This window comes from Typopeltis vanoorti, chromosome 26 (genome assembly GCF_054136105.1).
Source record: "Typopeltis vanoorti isolate ZY-2024b chromosome 26, IOZ_Tvanoo_1.0, whole genome shotgun sequence".
Classification (NCBI taxonomy): domain Eukaryota; kingdom Metazoa; phylum Arthropoda; class Arachnida; order Uropygi; family Thelyphonidae; genus Typopeltis; species Typopeltis vanoorti.
Window position 1 is genome coordinate 12,375,794 of NC_143574.1, and position 21,227 is coordinate 12,397,020.

Below are 21,227 nucleotides of genomic sequence, written 5' to 3' on the forward strand. Positions count from 1 at the left end.
CCCCCCCATCCAAAAAAAAAAAAAAAACCTTTATCCCTTTGTATCCAGAGACCAAACCTGTGCACGATAGGTCTATATGTGGTCATATCAAGATCTTGTAAAGAAGCAAAATGATTTCCTTATCCTTATATGCCAATGTTTGTTTCAGCCCCACCCTACAAGATGTCTTAGCAATTTTTGCTCTAACACTTTTCAACTCCTTATCTGCCATAACTCCAAGATCCTTATTCATAACTTATTTTAATGACATTACAACACCAAATTAACTAAATTATAAAAAAAATTATGTTTATTTAACTGGCTTATATTTCACTAGATTTCAAATCGGCATCTTCATATCACAAAACAACATGTTACAGTTTACACATGCAATGAGTAACTGAAACTATTCAAATTGTAAATGACAAAAGATCTCAAGTCTTTATTAGGTACCCTCTAATGTTGTGAAAAACAAATATTACTGCTATGTAGGAGTTGATTGTAAGATAAGTCCGCCAGATTTTTGGTAAATTAATGCAACAAGTCTCCCAAAAATTAAGGAGACTGTTATCTTAAGTTCAATTCTTATAGCTGTAATACATTTTTTTTTCACAACATTAGAGTGAACCTAATTAAGACTTTAGATCTTTTGTCCTTTACAATTTGAATTGTCTCACCTACTCTTGTCTCATGCAAACAGTAACATGTTGTTTTGTGCTCTGAAGATACTGGTTTGAAATCCAGTGAAATATAAGCCAGTTACTAAACATATTTTTTATAATTTGGTTCACTTGGTGTTGTAAAATCGTTAAAATAAGATATGAATAACGTTTAGCACATAAGCTTGTGTATTTGATCCAAGATCCCTAATCTCATCAGTTTCTGCAATCATAATCCCCCTAGTATAATATGTCATTGAATCTCATCATGTCAAAGTTCATTGTGCTCCACTTCTTAATATTGAATTGACATGCATTATCATTCATAACTGATATATATATATATATATATCAGTTGTATCCCTAATTACTCCATCTTTAACAATGAGGGTAACCAATGCCAAATTTTCAAACAGTTGAACAACTCCTATCAAATCCTTCCCAATATCATTAATCTATAGATTGAACAACAGTAGTCCAAGGACTGATCCCTGGAATATTCCACTGGTCACTTTAAATCTTCCAGATTCACATCCTCCCCATATGTCGCTTTCTGATACCTGTCCATCAGCAACCCATTTAACCAAGTCAGTAGTTTATAATCCAATCCCATATCCTCAAGTTTGTGTAACAGCCTTTCATGTGGCATCCTATCAAATGCCTTAGCAGAATCCAGCATTGTCATAGTGTAACTTCCTTTTATTCAACTAAGCTATAACGTTATTATAAAATATGGGCAAATTGCTCAGACATGACCTCGCTTTCATTTAATAAACTCATGTTATTCCTTACAAAGTATAGCTTTTATGTCAACCCATTTCTGTATGCATGCTCTTTCCAGCTTCTTGAAAAGCTTCACTACCATTTCAGAGATAAGTCAGTAATTAGACACATCAGTTTTGCACCACTCTTGTATAATGGAATTATTATACATTCTTTCCATTACTGTGGGATCTTTAGGTGAGACTCATATTATACAATTATGTCAAGAATTAAAATAATTATACAGTTATGCTCACTTTTGGTATAATTTTATAAAATGTTATAATTGTGTGTGTAAATACAGCTAGCCATCAACTTATTGCTTAATTTATTCTGAAGGTTTCCCTGCAAGTTAAAAAATCCACGTATGTTGTGAATGGTGCTTAAATACGATGCATTTTTGACAAATACATTCATTTCAAAGGATAATTAAAGTTACAACAGGTTTCTTCTTATGAAAAGAAAACTGAGAAAAATGAAAGTTTATTCATTATCCTGTTGAGTACATAAATATAAAAACATACATAGTCTGGTGGTATGGCTTATACATTGGCTATTCATAACTATTTTTGCAAGGAAATTACAACTTAGATCAATATATTAACTAAAATAAATTTTATTATTATAATAACCATTATTATTATTATACCTGTCTGCTTCTGCCTTAAGAAGCTACCCTAACCTCAAAAAATTTGGTTGCATGAAACTTGGCCCCCAATTTGTGAAATTGTCATCCTCCATATACTTCAGTCCAACAGCCAAGAATACCCAATTTAGCCCACTAAGGAGGGGGGGGGGGGGGGCATTGTTAGGACTTTAAGCCTACTCTCAGTCAATATGCTTCATTTTCATTCCTTAGTGTAGTACCTGCATGCATACATCTTATATTTTATTTCCTGATGATGGCAATTTGACTTTACTGAAATATTGTAAGTATTAATTAAATTTTATTTTTGTTAATATATCAGTCTGCATTGTAATTTCCTTAAAAAATAGTTATGGATAGCCAATGTATAAGCCTTACCACCATATTTACTATAATCCATGAAGATTCCATAGCGCAGAAGTCTTATTATTATGGTAAGCTGAAATTGAAGCTTTCAGGTCAACTGAATAGATTAGCCTTGCTAAAATGTTGCTGGGATAATAACATCGTCGTTGCTTTTGTTAAGTTGAAACACTAGTTTAATTTACCAAAGACTGTCCACATATACAGATGCACTAGCTTTGTTCTTTCATGTGAACAGATTTACACTACTTGCATCCTACTTGCTGACACTAGCAAAACTATTTTTGAGCTAGAAGAGAAGCTTGCTGAATGCTGACTTTTGAGTGATCCTTTCAGAAGTCTCTAATGCTTCATCTGCCAAAGAATTTCAAAAAATAAAAAGTCAGCACATCAACAAATTTACTAAACTTTTAAAAACTCTGCTGTTAAGCCTCAAGTGAACACTGATAAACTTATCATCCTTCATACTCAAACCAGAACCAATTAGTGCACCGTCTCTTGGCCACAACCTCCAAAAAAAGTAACCTGTCTTATAAAGAATATAAAGCACTATTGGAAATCAGGAAGAATAATAAAATAGTAATTATTAATTCTGATAAGGGAAATTGTTACAGTAGTTCTAAATTACTGTGATTACACATTACAACTTGCTTCTTTGCTTAAAGATCGCTTGACCTTCCTTCCCTTAGACTATGATCCTACCAATACAAGATCAGATCACTTCACAGACCCAAAAATGTCACCTCATAGCCTGTTGAAGTTACTAATAAACTAAATCCATATAATTCTAGACCTCTCCGCCTGTATATATTATTACCTAAAATTCATAAATAGAATGTGCTATCATGCTCATTTGTAGATGCCATTGATTCACTCACATACAAATTAACTAAGTATTTAGCAAAAGCACTTTCCCAATATACTGAATGTGAGAATTACAGAGGTATTTCCCTACTGAGTGTTCCTGGTAATATATATATGAAAGTATACTTGAGAAACTGTTCAGAAGAATTGCGGAAGAAACGCTTTGCAAAGAACAAGCTGGATTCAGGCCAAATAGAGGCTGTCAGGATGAGATCTTCACTTTACGACAAATAGTTGAGAAATCATGAGAATATAACAAAGATCTCTATTTGAGTTTTGCAGATCTGGAAAAAGCATATGATAAGGTGCCAAGAGAGAAGCTATTCAATACTCTACAGTTATATGGTGTCAATAGGGCATTATATCAAGCAATACTTAGTCTTTATTTGAGTTGTAAGTCAGCAGTTAGAAGTGATGGAAGTACAGGAAGATGGTTTAATGTTAAATCTGGTGTGAGGCAAGGATGTACATTATCCCCCTCTGTTATTCATTATCTATATGAATCACATTATGAAGGAAAGTGGTAATAAACATCAAAATTGGAGATGTTAATGACAGCTCTTTGCTTTATGCGGACGATGTTATACTTATCAATAAATCTGCTATGAGTTTGCAAGATTCCTTGACTAAATTGAATGACTGTTGTAATAGATATGGTATGAAGGTCAGCAATAAAAAGACAAAGACAATGAAAATAGGCAGAATCGTTGAAAATGTCAATTGCATTGTGAACGGAGAACCTGTGGAACAAGTAAAACATTTCACCTACTTAGGCACGATTTTTAGTGAAGATGGTAAATTAAATATGGAAATAGACAACAGAATCAATAAAGCTGGTATAGTAGGAAGTCAATTGAATAAATTCATATGGAATAAGAGAGAAATTAGTCGGAACACTAAATTAGCTGTATACAAGACACTGTTCAAACCAGTTTTAACTTATGGATCTGAGAGCTGGGTCAGAAGTAAAACACTTGACCAAAGACTAGAGACCGCAGATATGAGAGTCCTGAGAAAGATTATAGGCATGAACAGATGTCATCAATAGCAATATCATATTAAAAACGAGGATAGTAGGAAAGAACTTGACATTGTCAGCATCCAGGAATGCATTAGCAGAGCTAATCTCAGGTGGTATGGTCATTTAAACAGAATGGGTGAGGAAAGATTGGCAAAACAAGTGTTCTCTGCCAGGTTGACAGGAAAACGGCTCAGAGGAAGACCGAGATATAGGTGGATTGATATGGTACAAAGTGCCTTAGATGACAGAAATATAAGATCTGATAATATTGGAGTCTTGACAAGTAACAGACTGATCTGGAGGAAAATTGTAGATAGGAAGTTAGTAATGATGTAAATTTTTTATGTAGTATTATCATATTCTGTACACCCCTTGAGGGTACATGGCAGGAATTTGATGATGATGGTGTACAAAGATTAAAGAATTTTGCATCCTCTTCTAGTTCAAGTTCAGCAAGTTAACAAAACTTTCGAATGTAGCAGTGCGGATAAGATGAGATTATTTGAAGACCTTTCTCGTTGGATTCGTTCTGTTGCTGATATGTTAGTGCTACCATCATTCACAGTCGACTATCTGGAGTCAGAGATTGATGACTGTTTGGATCCCAATCCAAAGCTTGGTTACAGATTTGAAAGAAAAATTTCAGAGTTGATAATACAAAAGAAAATAACGCAAAATGATGAGTGAAATCTTACAAGTAGAGCAAGACAGTTTCTTCTTGGTCTCTTCAAGCAGCTTAAGTAAATGTTGTCTGAAAACTTGAATATTTTAAGAATGATGTCTTCTTTTTCTGTTGATAATACCCTAAAACATATAAAAGAACCTGTTAACTTCCATCTTAGAAATAATGCTGAAAACAGAAAAAGATGTTGCTGAATACCAGTGCAATACTATCCACTTAAAAAAATGGACAAATATAGTTAAGTATAGTTTCTGGGAAATACCCATGTTACTCCTCTTAAACACTATTAATGGACAAATATAGAAAACACTGAGAATATAAAGAAAACATCTTTATATTCTTGAAGTACAAGAATATAAAGATGCATCTGGAATGAATCCATTTAAAGAAATTGCTCAGTGTGCAATAAATTTATTAATACTGCCAAATGCTAATTGGAAATCGAACGAATTTTTAGTTCCATGAATGTAATTAAAACTAAATTAAGAAACAAGATGGAATTGCCAATGCTGACAGCTATTTTGTCAATGAAGTATGGCCTCAGGCATAACAACAAGTGCTGTACAGACTATCATTTACCAGCATCTACACTGAGTAATATTGGAACAATGGCCACATAATAAAGCTGAAAATCTAAGTGAAAACATGGGTGAATTAAGCACAGAAGACCACATGGAAGATGTATTTAGCCACTTAAATGCAAGTATCACTTCAACTTGCATGAAGTAAATAACTTAAAAGTATCAGCTACTTCTTTTAAAATTTTAGCTTCAAATTTTTATTTTTAACTCCCTTTTTTTTATTTTTATTTTTTTTTTAAGATTTAGCTGTTTTATAGCAATTTTCGTTTGGCAACACTAGTCCCACTGTTTCGCTACACTTTGTTGATATGTTCTCCATTTGACTGCATGAACTAAACAATCACCATCCAAAGATCCAGTTCACATTAGAAAAAGAAAATGACAACAGTCTCCCTTTCTTAGATACCCTAGACACTTTAATTACAACCAGCCTGATAGATCCATGGCATTCTCTCTTTACAGAAAACACACACACAACATCAGTTACATTCAAAACAGTCACGCCATCATATTCCCAACAGTATAGAAACTTTATGTAACAGGGCTAAATTAATTAGTTCAGATAACATTACCCTCTCCACTGAACCTGACCAACTTCACAAAACCTTCTTAGCCAATGGCTACAATTCCAACCATATCCCAAATTGTTAAATTCCCAAGCCCACACACCCTAAAGCTATCACTATTCCGTATATCCAAGGCACACTACTTGTAGACCATATAAAAAATAAGCATCAGTTATCCCCTCCACCAAAGACCAGCCTGGTGTTAACTAGTTTCCTTGTAGTTGTAAACTGTCCTACTCTGGCCAAACAGGCAGGACAACCAACATCATGATGAGTTGCTGAACATAAGGACTGTATTTGTTTCTGCCACTTACAGCCACTCTGGACTTGCTGACCATGCTTTGGAACCCTGCTAGTAGAATATGCTGAAAGAAAGCCACTTTACTCCATTACAGCAAATATAAATATGAAAGACTTTTCCTTGAATTTGCTTCTACCTTAAGAAGCTACCCTAATCTCGGCAAATTTGGTTACATGAAACCTCCCCAAATTTGGGAAGCTCTCATCCTATGTACTTCAGCCCAACAGCCAAGGATGTCCAATTTAGCCCACTAGCACTATTTTCGACTTTAGACTTACTCTCAGTCGAATTACTTCGTTGACATTATTTAATGTAATGTCTGTATGCACATATCTTATTATGTTTTGTTCCCTGGTGATGGCAATTGGATTTTGGTGAAATATTGGAAGTATTAATTAAATCTATTTTAGTTAATAAATTGGTCAAAATATATATATATATAGTTAATATATTGGTTTAAGGAAATTGTTATTTCCTTAAAAAATAGTTATAAAAGCATGTATAAATGTAAGAAAACTAATACAAACAGTATTACAAATTCATTACAAATATGTACTACTGTATGTACAGTCCATAGAACTTCATTTATTTTTTATTTCATCAATTTATAGCATGTATTAATGTTGGGTTTTCTCTTCTGTAAACATAATGCTTACTGGCATTCATTTTTCCATTTCTTCTGCTAATGTACTTTTCTTTTCTTGGAAGTGGATTGTGGATTGCATTAGCTGAACTTTTCATGTGCTGCATAATGCAAACTTTTTCTTTTATAATAATTGTAATAGTCAATTCATGCATTTGGTGAGAACATGCAATGACTATGAGCTTATTACCTTTTCACATCATTTAATAATTTCTACTTTTAGTTTCCATAGTTATAATGCACCTCTTCTTATCATTGTGAATACATGTATTCTCTTCACTTTACGTTTCTCTAAGGTTTATATTTTGTTTACAATAAATACCTACCTAAGTTCACTAACAAACATCACTTGAGCTCAAGGCAGAAACAAACAAATTAGCATCATCAAATTCCTGACATGTACCCTCAAGGGATGTACAAACAAAATAGCAATGACATTATTCAGCTGTATGTCAGATTGTTTGGAAAGCTATTACTATATTAAAATGCACGATATTTTGGATCCAGCTATATTTTATAGCTGGATCCAAAATGAAGCTCTAACTTTCATAGAAAGAAAGTTAGAGCTTCAAAAAATTACCAGAGTGCTTATCAGAATATAACCTTTGGAATTACCTTGTGCATTTTAAGAATTTATCATATTTATTGTGTAGGTTATTAAATATATAACTGTGTAATAAATTTGTAAGGTTATATGTAATCAACAACAGTACCCAGCAATAGGCCTTCTTGTCTCTGTGTGTTGCCAATGTGTCATAGAAAAATCAAAGAAAGAAAGCAGTTCTGTCTTGAACTAATTTTAAATCTTCTTTATGATAGCAGCATCTTAATGTCATATATATCATTTGGAAATACATTGAAGTGGAATTGCATAATATTTTCTACTTTCTTGATACTTTTATCAAAAGATAAAATTTATTACTGAATGCTACTGCCGTCAATAAATTAACATTTTTAAATACCATGAAAAATTGCAAGGTGGTTAAAAAATTCCTGATATGTACTCTCAGAGGATGTACAGGATAATTACGATAATACTTCATGAAAAAGTTACACCATTACTAATTTCCAATCAACAATTTTCTTCCAAATTAATCTGTTAACCGTCAAGATTCCAATATTATTAGATCTTATAGTTCTGTCTTTTAAGGAACTTTTTACCCTATCAATCCATCTACATCTTGGTCTTCCTCAGGGTCTTTTCCCTGCCAAATTCACAAAGAATGCTTGTTTAGCTAATCTTTCCTCTCCCATTCTGTTTAGGTGACCATACCACCTGAGATTAGCTCTACTAACATTCCTGAATGCTAATAGTGACATGTCCTTTCCTCATATCCTCATTTATAATGTGATACCGCCATTGATACCATCTGTCCACTCCACTAATCTCTCTCAGAACTCTTATATCAGAGGTTTCCAGTCTTTTGATCAAGTGTTTTATTTCTAATCCAGCTCTCAGAGCCATAAATTAAAATTGGTTTGAACACTGTCTTGTATACAACTAATTTAGTGTGTTAACTAATTTCTTTCTTATTCCATATAAATTTATTCAGATGAATTCCTTCCATATCAGCTTTATTAATTCTGTTGTCTATTTACATATTTAATTTGGTAAATTGAATTAAATTTTGAAGGTGGTGTATTTCTAAAATCTGGAAAAAAAAAAAGTATGTATACTTTCTAAATCTTTATAATATCTCAGCCAAAAAATGGTACTATCAATACTCTCAAGAATAAAGCATTATGTATTTTGAGAGATAACAATAAGAAGAAATCACAGCTTTATCAGTGTATCCATTATGGCCATCTTTAAAGAGCATTTTAATTTATACACAGCAACATTATGCCAGAACAGAAATGCTGAATACAGTGATTTTCTTTAGATCTTTACTTCCATCACTTCCTTATGTTAATATAATTAAATATTAAGGCTGCTTGCAAACCCCATCAGTATTTACAGAGCCTTCTGAGAGAGTTGAAGGGAGTAATCATTTTCAAAAAAAGCCTTTATCAAAGAGTTGCATTTATAGAACTGAGTTGTGAAAATTATGTAATGTAAGAAAACATATAGTGATTATGATTTATAAGAAAGAGAAGAAAAAAGCAGTCTAAATACTTATTGTCCCATCTGTCAAATTCCATGAACTGTTCTATATCCAGTACCTTGTATGTGTTGGTGAGGGGAGTCTTTTAAATGATCTAGTGAAATTTATCTAATTTTACCTTGATTCCATCATTCAAAATTAGACTGGGATTTCTATTATCATCTGTGGATTTCTGTGATAGCCTAGTTGGCTAACTGATTGCTGTATCCACTTTTCAACCAAAAGGCTGCAGGCTTAAAGTTTTTCATGGTCTTGGATGTTTGTGATTGTGTTTAGGTGGCAAATAATTTTATCACCCAGTGTGAGACTATAGCTCTGTTTATTGTAGGCCTGAAACAGCTTGAAAAATTCCATGTTTGATCTTTAGAGTAGATTTTCTAATTATATAAAATAAATAATTATTCAAAAAAAAAAGAAAGATGTAAAAAAAATGAAAATAGGAAAAAAAAAATCCTTAGCTCATCCCATGCCATCTTCATGTATTATAGTTTTATGACCTTTCATGGGTAGGAGTCAAAAAAAAAAAAAAAAAAAAAAAAATTAGTGTTCAAATTCTAGCATGTGATGGATGTTGTGCATATTTAGGTATTTGGTTTCTAAAGCAGTATTTCTAAATTATGTGCTATTGAGTTACAATGTTTTGTGGAAGGATTTACATAAATTAAATAAAAAAAATGTTCCAGAAGCATTTCAGATGTAAATTTTTCCTATGTGATACCACTATCAAGCAATGCAAGACAACTGATGGCCAGTAAATGTATATATGATGTGAACAAGACATTAACAGCTCATTTGGATCGTACTATACAACACACACATGCACATACATATATATATATATATACACACACACACTCACTGTCATGAAAAATATCTGGACATCCCTTCGCAGTGGTGGATATGACCCCATACATTCATAACCATGTCTCATACAGGCATAAAAGGAATCATATGGTCTTACAATCTTCATAAACATTAACAGTAAAATGGGTCATACTGAAGAGCTTGGTGACTTTCTATGTGACACTGTCATGGAGTGCCACCTTTGTGACAACTTGGTTTGGAAAATTTGTACCCTGCTACAGCTGCCCTAATTAACTGTAAGTGATGCTTACATGAAATGGAAATGTCTAGGAGAAACAACAGTACAAAGCTGGACCACCAAGTAGAAGTGCGTAGTGCAAAAAAAATTGTCTGTCCTCAGTTGAAACACTCGTTACTGAGTTTTGAAGTACCTTTGCAAGCAACACCAGCACCACAACTGTTATGCTAAGAACATGGGTTTCCATGGCCATGCAACCATGCAATATCAGCAAAGGCAACCCCTAAACATTGTAAAGCAGATAGAGCAGTGTAAAGCTCGTTGCTGCAACTCTGGAGAAGTGGAAACACATTATCTAGAGTGATGAATTGTGATTCCCAATCTGGCAGTCTGACAGACAAGTCTCTGTTTGACAGATGCCAGGAGAATGCTACCTGCCTAAATATATTGTCTGCGCACACAATATATCACCTCTACCACCAAACGTGTGAAGTTTGGTGGTAGAGTAAGCAAGAATGGTTTAATGAGATGGTTGCTAAAGAACTTGACTGACCTTCACAGAGTCCTGATCTCAACCTCATCAAACACCTGAATGAGAATGCTGATTGTGAGCCAGGCTAAGTCACCACATCAGTGACCAACTTCCTAATGCTCTTCTGAAAGAATGGAAGGGAATAGCTGCAACAGCATTAAAAAAAATCTAATGGAAAGCCTTTCCAGAAGATTGAAGGTAGCTGTTATAACAGCAAAGATTGAACCAACTCCATATTAATGCCTTTCATATTAGAATGAGAGTTTGGATGAGTAGGTGTCTGGATATTTTGATCCGATGGTGTATATGTGAACTCCAAAGATGTATGAATCAATGTAGAAATTTAGATTATATTCAATAGTGTGAGAAACAGTAGAAAATGTTGAGCATTAGAGATGTAAAGCAAGATAGGAATAAATAAGTGTGATGATTTGGGTGAGTAAGGGGGAGAGGGTGGGTAAAGCTTAAAGTTTACAAAAACAACAAGTATTCAACTTCATTTGGTTATTTTCATCATTTTAATTTTGCTTTACTTACTTTTCATTGTAGGTATCAGTATAGATGAAGTATTTGAAGAGGAAATTTCAAATCCAGAGAAAGATTTAAATGAAATTTTGGAACAATTATGCAAAATTGTTGGAAATGAGAATACAAGTAAGATTAGTGCTTTAATTTTAATTCGGAAAATGTTAAATCGGAAATATTTATATAGTAGATATTCATCATAATGCCTTATTATAACTGATTAAACATCTAGAAGGAGGGAAATTGTTTCACCCAAACAGAAATATAATAATTTAAATTTGTTTCACATTATCTGTTTCTATATTTGTTTCATTAATTTTCAAAAAATTAAACATATTAATTTGAAAGTTTTAGTTTTTTTTGGTTGTAAAGTGGTTCTTCAAAATTCTGGTATAGCAACCACATACCATGGAATGGTTTAGTGAAATGTGTGCTGTTGCTCTTGACATTTCAAAAACTTTTGATCCTGTTTGACATTAAGGCCTTCTTTGCAAACTGCCTTCTGCCTTCTGTAATTGGATAGCCAGCTTTCTCCCGGGTCATTCACTGTGTATCATTATGGACGCCACTCTCTCTCTTCGAGATTTGACACCAGTATACCTCAGGGCTCCATCCTCTCACCTAGTCTCTTTTTCTTATACATAAATGACCTATTCTCAATCGCTACAAATACTATCCATAGCTTTGCCAATGCTAGCACTCTCCACTCATCCTACTCCTTTGACAAACCAGTAGTTCCCAGACATCCCTTACATCAATATCACTTGCAATCATTTCCTTAAACACTAATTTCCATACCATCCTTCAGGGAAGGATAACCTAGTCACCTTCAATGCTGCTAAAATGCAGTCCTGCCTTTTCTCTCACAAAAGGGATCTCAGCTCACCTTCCCTCACTCTCAGTAATACATATATCACCAGACAGGAGAACTCTCTCTCTCCTTGGACTAACATTTACCCCCAACCTCTCTTGTCACAGATACATCACATCAATCTTTTCCTCAGCTTCTAAAAAACTAGGCATTCTTTTCTGCTCATGAAGATATTTTACACCCACCCAGCTACTAACCCTATATAAATCCCAAATCCATCCATCCTTAGAATACTGTAACACATTTGGGGTGGCACACCTAAAACCTCCTTAAAAATTATTGATGCTATCCAGAGGAGAGCAATTTGGCTCATAGATGACCCTTCCCTCACAGGCTCACTTCAACCTCTATTTCACAGATGCAATATTTCATTCAGCTCTATGTCTCTTGTACAGGTACTTCCATGGTCACTGTCCAGTGAATTGGCAAACATCATTCCTCCACTTGCTGTTAGGCCTGTTAAAACAAGAGCAGCTGCTGTCCTACATCCCTTCACAGCACAACTGCAAACTCATTGAACCTCTTCCTCATTTATTCCATCTACCTCTGTTCTCTGGAACAGACTTCCTCATGATGTGTTTCTCAACAATTTCAACCTACAGTTCATTAGGAAGAATGTCAATAGGTTTCTTCTTTCTCAACCCTCACATGCATAGGGCACTGATATGCTATAGGTTCTTGTACCTCTCGTGTGTGGGATAAAAATACACACACACACACACACACACACACACACACACACACACACATATATAAACATACATATACGTATATACATATATAAACATAATTAGAATTAAGATACAAAAAACTTTATTAAACCTACTAATGTTTGACTAGTTTCATGTGCTGACAGGTTACATTTCATTATGAGTTTTGAGTAAATAGCTATGGAGAATACAAATGAAAATAAACAATGAATGCATAAAACTGGTATACCAGCTGGTATTGTATTCTACAATATTGAAGCATATCATGTCTGTAAATCTGAGATTTTTGATGAAAGGAGACCAACTTGGTGTATGAGATGCTTCTTTACATTTTCTGACAAAGCAGTTGTGATCAGTATGTTTTTTTTTTTTTTTTTCTTCCCAAAGTATTAGATGGTCTTCATTGGTTGTGTGAAAAACTAAACCAGATCTGTGTTGTGTTTTCTTTTAGCTTCTTTGAAATGTTCTGATGTGGATTTCTTTAGAATACCTGTTTGACCAACAGAACAAATGTTGGTCAAAGAATAGACATCTTGTAGACACCTGGCTTCTTGAGTGTGAGGAGATTTCAAAGGTTGTAAGAACTTTTATGGTGTCAGCTTTTAAGACAGTTCTTGAATTCTTCCAGTTCTCCATTTGAACCTGGCCAAACAATTAAAATATTATCATCATATCATAGCCAAATTTTAGGTTTTTGATGCTATCCTTCTGTGGCTTACTTTTTCAAAGAATTCTGTGAATAAGTTAGCCAAATTGAGTCTTGTGACTCCACAGAAGTCCTGAATCATTATAATAATAAATGGAGGTGGTGTGGTGTGAGGACACATATCCAAACTTTGTGTTTGTTCCCAGTACCTATCCTTAACTGAAAGAAAGTGTTTTCTGTATAGCTTGAATAGGGTGACAGTATGGTGAGATGCAAGATTTCTCCAAAGTTTTCTCTGGGTACATTTTTGAACTGTTAAGCTACTAGAAGATTTATAGGTCTATTATTTTCTCTGTTGATCTCTGGATGAAGTGCTGTTCTTGAGAATGATTCTTTTTCCTACATGTTGTGTCACTAGGCCAGATAGATATTTGGCTTTATTAGAAGATGGTGAATCTCTGGCATCTTCAGTGGATTTCGAAGGTACTTCCAGTTTATGAATCCTCTAACATCTTATTGAATCTTACATACAGTTTGCACTGTTCACAAAATGAAGACATGCGACTTTAATAATTATAATTGTAAGAGGTCATACCTAATATAATCAACTCTGGTGAACTCATATGTACTACAGGAGTAGTTCATAATAGGTACGTGCATAGTTTGCTATGGTGAATTTCCTTTAGAATAACATTGTTGGAGATGATAGTTCAACAGATCCTGAGTTAGAGGTGGGAACTATAAAGTCAGAAGATGCCTTCAAATATCTTGGCTCCATGATGAATAAGTCCAGCCAGTGTCAAGTGTACATAGTGTTTCCAACAGGATAGGCATGAGTGGCTATTAGAATTGTGAATGGTATTTTATGGAGTCATAAGGTCTCAAGGAAAGCTAAGAAAATGCTGTATCGTTATTATAGAGACTATAATGACCTATGAATATGAGTGTTGGAAACTCACTGACAGCCAGAGGAGACAAGTAGGAATTGTGGAAATGGATTATTTCAGACAAAGTATGAGAGCTACCCATATGGATCATCTGAGAAGTGTATATATCCGAACAGAGATGAAAGTTGAAGAGCCTGTTATGGAGAGGATAGGGGGCATGTGCTTTGAAATGATATGAACACATCCAGAAAATGACAGAAGAATGATGACCATTGAGAATTATGAACTGGTTTCCCCCCCCCCCCCAGAAGAAGAAAAGAGGAATAAGGGAAAGAAGAGGAAGAGAACATTGTGAGAGCGATAGAGAAAAGAGACTTGCAGGATGAGAACTGGAGAAATCATATAGAGTGGAATCTGAGAACAGGCAGCTGCTGACAAGTGGATAAGCTTGAAAGAAGAAGAATAACAACATTGTGACTGTGTGACTTTTGGTTAGGACATTTTTAGTGGATTGTTACAGTGAGTGAGTTTGTTATAAAGATGTTTGCTATAATGAGTGAATTATTTGCTTTAGCAAAAGTATTACAGGTGTAAACTTAGTGTCTGTGTAGTGATAATTTACATATTCTCTCTCTCTCTCTAAAGGCTGAAAATTAAATGGTTATTCTTCTGGATAGCAAGCATAACATCTGTTTGTTTTGGTTTCCATAATGACATTAATTAATCTAAACACATATGCTATTACACCTTGTCTATTAATGCATCTGTTAATGGCAGTGATATTTATATACTGCTTTCTCTGCAGACCTTACATAATTTTCTACTTCTGAAGAAGTCCTTTGCAATAAGGATGACATCTTAGTCAGAATGAGTGTGACTGCTGGAGTGCTTTAAAAAAAATAAAAATAAATTAATATTATTACTTCTGCTGCTGGTGGTTGTCATTTCTGAAATAGCCACTAAAAAAAATGAATGTTATATTTCAGCAAACAGCTGAACAACTGATAGAAAGAAGGTCCTGAAATAGTCAGTTTTAGAAATGCCTGTTTCAACAGATATAATATTATCAATATTATCTTATTTATTTTGTCAAAATGGTAAAATGAAGCAATAGATTTCAAGTATTCCCTGTGAAAACTTTCAGACCAGCAGAAAATCAGAAAATTAGACAAAGTATTTATTTATAATTCAGTTCCTGGCATGGAAGCCGAGGGGGGAATGCAATTGAAAATTTCAAATGAACATAAATTTGAATCAGTCTGTAAAGGATAATTATTAGATATTTTTTCCATATCCTATCCAGTCATTAAGCATTGGATATTTATAAATATTTAACATAATGATTTTCAATTCCAGCACTTGAAAATAGTGTAAAAATAATTCCTGTAATATTGTCAGTAAAATGAAAGAATACGAGGGTGGTCTCAAAAGTTCTCAGCCTAACAATGAAAAAACGAATTTATAATTTAAAAATTATTTTTATTTTTCAACCTAATCTCCCTTAAGACTAATACATTTTTTCTAGCAATGCTCCAGCGCCATTATCCCATCCCTGTAATGGTTCTCAGTTAGATCTGCAAAATACCCCTCTACAGCTGCATTCACCTCTTGATTCAAAAAAAAAAAAAAAACGCTGACCAGCAAGGAAGAGTTTTAGTTTTGGGAAGAGATAGAAGTCAGAGGGAGCCAAATCTGGGGAATAGGGTGGATGTTCCAACAATTCATATTTCTCTTAATTTTCCCATTGCCAAAACACCTTTTTTGGGCAGGTGCATTGCCTGATGAAAGATGATTTTTTTCTTCTGCAAACTGGGACTTTTCTCACAAATTTTTTCATCTAGGCTGGTTAAAAGATTGGAATAATATTCCCCGGTTATTGTTTTACCCTTCAAGATAATTAACTTTAGCATTCCAAAACACTGATGCCATGACCTTTCTTGCTGATGGAACCTACTTTGTCTTCTTTGGTGCTGAACAACCAGCTTCTGTCCACTGTTTGGACTGCTGTTTGAATTCTGGTGTGTAATGGTGAATCCAAGTCTCATTCATAGTAATAAATCGAAGCACAAAATCAGTTTTATTCTTGTTAAAATGCTCCAAGCATTGTTCAGAGATTTTCATGCAAGAGCGTCTTTGATCTGCTGCGAGCAAGTGTGGCACACCCATCTTGCACAAAGCTTTTTCATTTGCAATTCTTCATGCAAAATATATCCTTCACATTCTTTTAAAATGCCTATAGTCTCAGCAGTTTCATGCACTTTGACTCGCCAGTCATCCAGTACCATATCGTGCACTCGATTAATGATTTCTGGTGTTGTTACACTTTTTGGACATCCTTCACATGGATCATCTTCAAGGCTGGTACCACCATGTTTAAACTTGGCAGCCCTTTCTTAATTGTTGAAAATGAAGGAGAAGAGTGCCTATAAACGTTTATGAACTTCGAAAGAATTTCTTTTGACAGTTATGAAATTCTTTTACAAAGAATTTTATAACTGCACATACTCAATTTTATCAATTTCAACAGATACTGACAATACTTTTGCTTCAGACAGCTGTATAAAACAAACTATTTGATAGAATGACTTGCAATTTCACATGGATGCTTATGACAGAGGTACCAACTTAGAAAAAAAAATCTTGCTGATAGTGTTGCTATCTATGGTTGAGGCCGAGAACTTTTCAGACCACCCTCGTAAATTATATTATCTTGTTCCATTGCACATTGAGTTGGAAAATAAGAGATGGCAATTTCACCATTACTAATAAATTTATAGCTTAAGTCTATCTCTTGTCACATTTCAGAATAGATGATTTATTTTATATTCACATATCTGAAATTTGTTTTTTATCTTTGGAAACAGACACAAGAAAACAGTTCTACAGCAAAAGTTAAAATATTGAAGGAAATTCCAAGTAAAACAACATACTTTGAAGTCAGGTGACATAGTGGTCACTCAGTTCCTCTTCTTCTTCTTCTCTTTCATTCTCAAAACAGGTTGAGTCCCTCATGGATAAGAACTTTCTACCCTTCTCTACCCAAAGCAAGCTTTTTCATATGCCAACAGCCAAAAGTCCAATGCAGTTCTAAGGACTTTATGCATGTTGATTTTGGTCTTCCCCTGGATCTTGTACCATTTATAGTGCCCTCAAATACCATGTGAGGAAGTCTTCCAGTTGGCACAATGTGACTAAACCAATGGAGTTGATGCTTTTTAACTGTTAATTGTTGAGTTGAGGATATTCATCTTGCAATCTGGTAGCACTTGTGCATTAGTCTTATGTTGTTTATTTTCCTGAAGCATTTCATTTCAAAAAACAGCAGTTTCCTCTCTGCTTCTTTTTTTTAAGGCCCAAGTTTCTCTCCCATAGAGAGCTGTTGGTAGTATTGTAGTTTCATAACTGGTAATTAGCTTATGGAATTAACAACATATATAAAGGATATTAATTAAAGGCAACTTTAATGAATAACTTCTATATTTCGGCAACATCACGTTGCCATCTTCAGGAACATAAAACGCATGCACTAACAAAAGCAAATGAGGAAAAAGGCAAGAAACTAATATTGTTCCTAAAGTCCTAATGATGCCCTCTGGCGAGCTAATTTGGTTGTCTTGCCGTTGGGCTGAAGTTCTAATAATGTAAGTCTCCCAAATTTGGGATAATTTCATGCACCCAAATTTGTTTAGAGCTGCTGATGATTCTTTGAATAATCTTTCGTACTTAAACTTGCTGCGGTGTATTATTTTAGTTTTCTTCCAACGAATTCTTTGGTGGGTATGTAAGGCATGGTCTGCCAGCCCAGAGTGGCTGTACTGGTGAAACCGGATGTAGTCTTTGTGTTCTGAAATCCTGATATTTGCTGTCCTGCCTGTTTGGCCAAAGTAGGACAATTTGCAGCTGCAAGTGACCTGGTATACACCAGGTAGGTCTAGGGGAAGTGGTTGGTCTTTCGTAGAGCAGATAAGGGATGCCAACTTTTTATATGGTCTGTAACAAGAAGTAAGGTCATATTTTTTGAGGATATTGGTTATTTTCTCAGAGGTGCCCTGGATGTAGGGATTACATCCCTACATACCCCCCCCCCCTCCACAATAAAGATTTGGTGTAATCTTTATTGTGGAGGGGGGAGGGTTACTGGTTTTAGTATTTTTTGGATTTTTTTGGGGTTATAGCCAGTGGTTTAGTTCAGTGGTTAGGGCCTTGTTAAGCAGATTAATTTTGCCCTGTTGTATAGTGTTTTTATAACCCCATATTGTTGTGTGTGTGTGGGGGGAGGAATTGCTGGTGAATGTATCTGCCAGTATGGGTGGGTTTTCTGTAAACAGAGAAAACCAAAGATCCATCGAGCTGGCGAGTGATTAAAGTGTCTAGGAAGGAGAGGGTGTCATTTTCCTGTTTTTCTAAGGTGAACTGGACTCTGGGGTGTTGGTTGTTTAAGTGTATTAGGAAGGAGTGGAGTGTATCTGAGCCATGTGGCCTAATAGCGAACACATCATCCACTTCACAGAAAGCTCTGCGTATTTATAATCGCACTAGTTTTGCCCTATTAAGAGAACAAATTACTGCGACACGCCTTACCGAAGAAAACAAAATCTTACGGGCGCTGGAGGAAGTTATGTTGGAGGTTTAATGGATTTTTTTACAACACTCAGAAAGAATTAAATTAGAATTTAATACTCCTATATTTCGTCCTAGTCACTAGGACATCTACAGGGATTACAAAAACAAATAATGTAACATGCACACAAAAACTTACAATACTAAGCCCAACCACGTGGGTGACACTAAAGTCCTATCTAGGTGGAGCGCCCTCTAAGGGCGGTAGTAGGTGGCCTGGAATGTAAGGTGGGGCCTCTGGTGATGAGTGTTTCCCAAATCTTCGGAAGCTTAATGCAACCGTATTTGTTAAAATTTGGTTGGTTTCTGAGAGCTGCTGCTGCTTCTAAGAAAAGTCTCTCTTTCTTGAATTTGCTGTGGTGGAGCATGGTGGTTTTCTTCCATGATACTCTGTGGGTACTGTCCAAAACATGGTCAGCCAAGCCTGAATGGCCATAGTTGTGTTTAACGATGTACGACTTGTGTTCCTCCAGGCGGATGGATGCTGATCTGCCTGTCTGTCCAAAGTACGCAAGCTTACAGAAACAGGGTACTTTGTAAACTCCAGGCAGAGAGAGAGGGGGGAGCTGATCTTTCGTAGAACGGATAAGGGTAGCAAGTTTGCAGTAGGGCTTATATGCTGTGTGTAGGTTATACTTTTTTAGTATCTTGGCTATTTTTTCTGAAGTGCCTCGGATGTAGGGTATGGTGATGGCATTTTTAAATTCTTGTTGATGAGAGGGATGGGGAATGGGGCGAGGAATTGATTATTTTTTTGATACTGTGTTCACTGTAGCCATTGGAGAGGAAAGTTCTGTGTATGTGGTTAAGCTCAGTAGTGAGGGCGGTTCCACTGGAACAAAGATTGTGGGCTCTCTTGGTAAGGGTTTTAATGATGCCATATTGTTGTGAGGGGTGGTGGTGGGAGAGTTTGTGAATGTATCTGCCTGTGTGTGTGAGTTTTCTGTATACAGTGAAGGCAAGTGTATCATTGGGCAGGCGCATGACTAAGGTGTCTAGGAAGGGTAAACAATTGTTCTTTTCCTTTTCCATAGTAAACTGGATTCTTGGATGTAGGCTATTGAGATGACCGAGGAAGGAGTCTAATGTGTCTGGGCCATGAGGCCAAATGGAGAACACATCATCTACATATCTTAGCGAGATAGAAGGTTTGAGTGGGGCTGAGTCTATGGCTCGTTTTTCGAAATCTTCCATATAGAAATTGGCAAGGGGGGGTGAGAGGGAGGAACCCATGGCGGTTCCTTCTATCTGCTTGTAGATTTTTTTATTCCAAGAGAAATACCCAGAGTTGATGGCAAAGGAAAAGAGATCTAAGATGTCAGAGGGGAAAGCCATAGACTCAGCCACACTCAAACCTTCTATCTGGCTAAGATATGTAGATGATGTGTTCTCCATTTGGCCTCATGGCCCAGACACATTAGACTCCTTCCTCGGTCATCTCAATAGCCTACATCCAAGAATCCAGTTTACTATGGAAAAGGAAAAGAACAATTGTTTACCCTGTCTAGACACCTTAGTCACGCGGCTGCCCAATGATACACTTGTCTTCACTGTATACAGAAAACCCACACACACAGGCAGATACATTCACAAACTCTCCCACCACCACCCTTCACAACAATATGGCATCATTAAAACCCTTACCAAGAGAGCCCACAATCTTTGTTCTAGTTGAACCGCCCTCACTACTGAGCTTAAACACATACACAGAACTTTCCTCTCCAATGGCTACAGTGAACACAGTATCAAAAAAATAATCAATTCCTCCCCCATTCCCCATCCCTCTCATCAACAAGAATTTAAAAATGCCATCACCATACCCTACATCAGAGGCACTTCAGAAAAAATAGCCAAGATACTAAAAAAGTATAACCTACACACAGCATATAAGCCCTACCGCAAACTTGCTACCCTTATCCGTTCTACGAAAGATCAGCTCCCCCCTCTCTCTCTGCCTGGAGTTTACAAAGTACCCTGTTCCTGTAAGTTTGCATACTTTGGACAGACAGGCAGATCAGCATCCATCCGCCTGGAGGAACACAAGTCGTACATCGTTAAACACAACTATGGCCATTCAGGCTTGGCTGACCATGTTTTGGACACCACCCACAGAGTATCATGGAAGAAAACCACCATGCTCCACCACAGCAAATTCAAGAAAGAGAGACTTTTCTTAGAAGCAGCAGCAGCTCTCAGAAACCAACCAAATCTTAACAAATACG

General features: G+C 35.5%; 1 protein-coding gene across 1 annotated transcript in view; it reads left to right on the forward strand.

Annotated features, from left to right (window-relative positions):
• Positions 1-21,227, forward strand: part of LOC150092333 (Fanconi anemia group A protein homolog) — a 388,676-nt gene that overhangs the window by 221,524 nt on the left and 145,925 nt on the right. Inside the window, exon 22 of the mRNA XM_090415063.1 lies at positions 11,296-11,400. Within this exon, the coding sequence (XP_090271189.1) occupies positions 11,296-11,400 (105 nt within the window). The remainder of the gene's footprint in view (positions 1-11,295; positions 11,401-21,227) is intronic.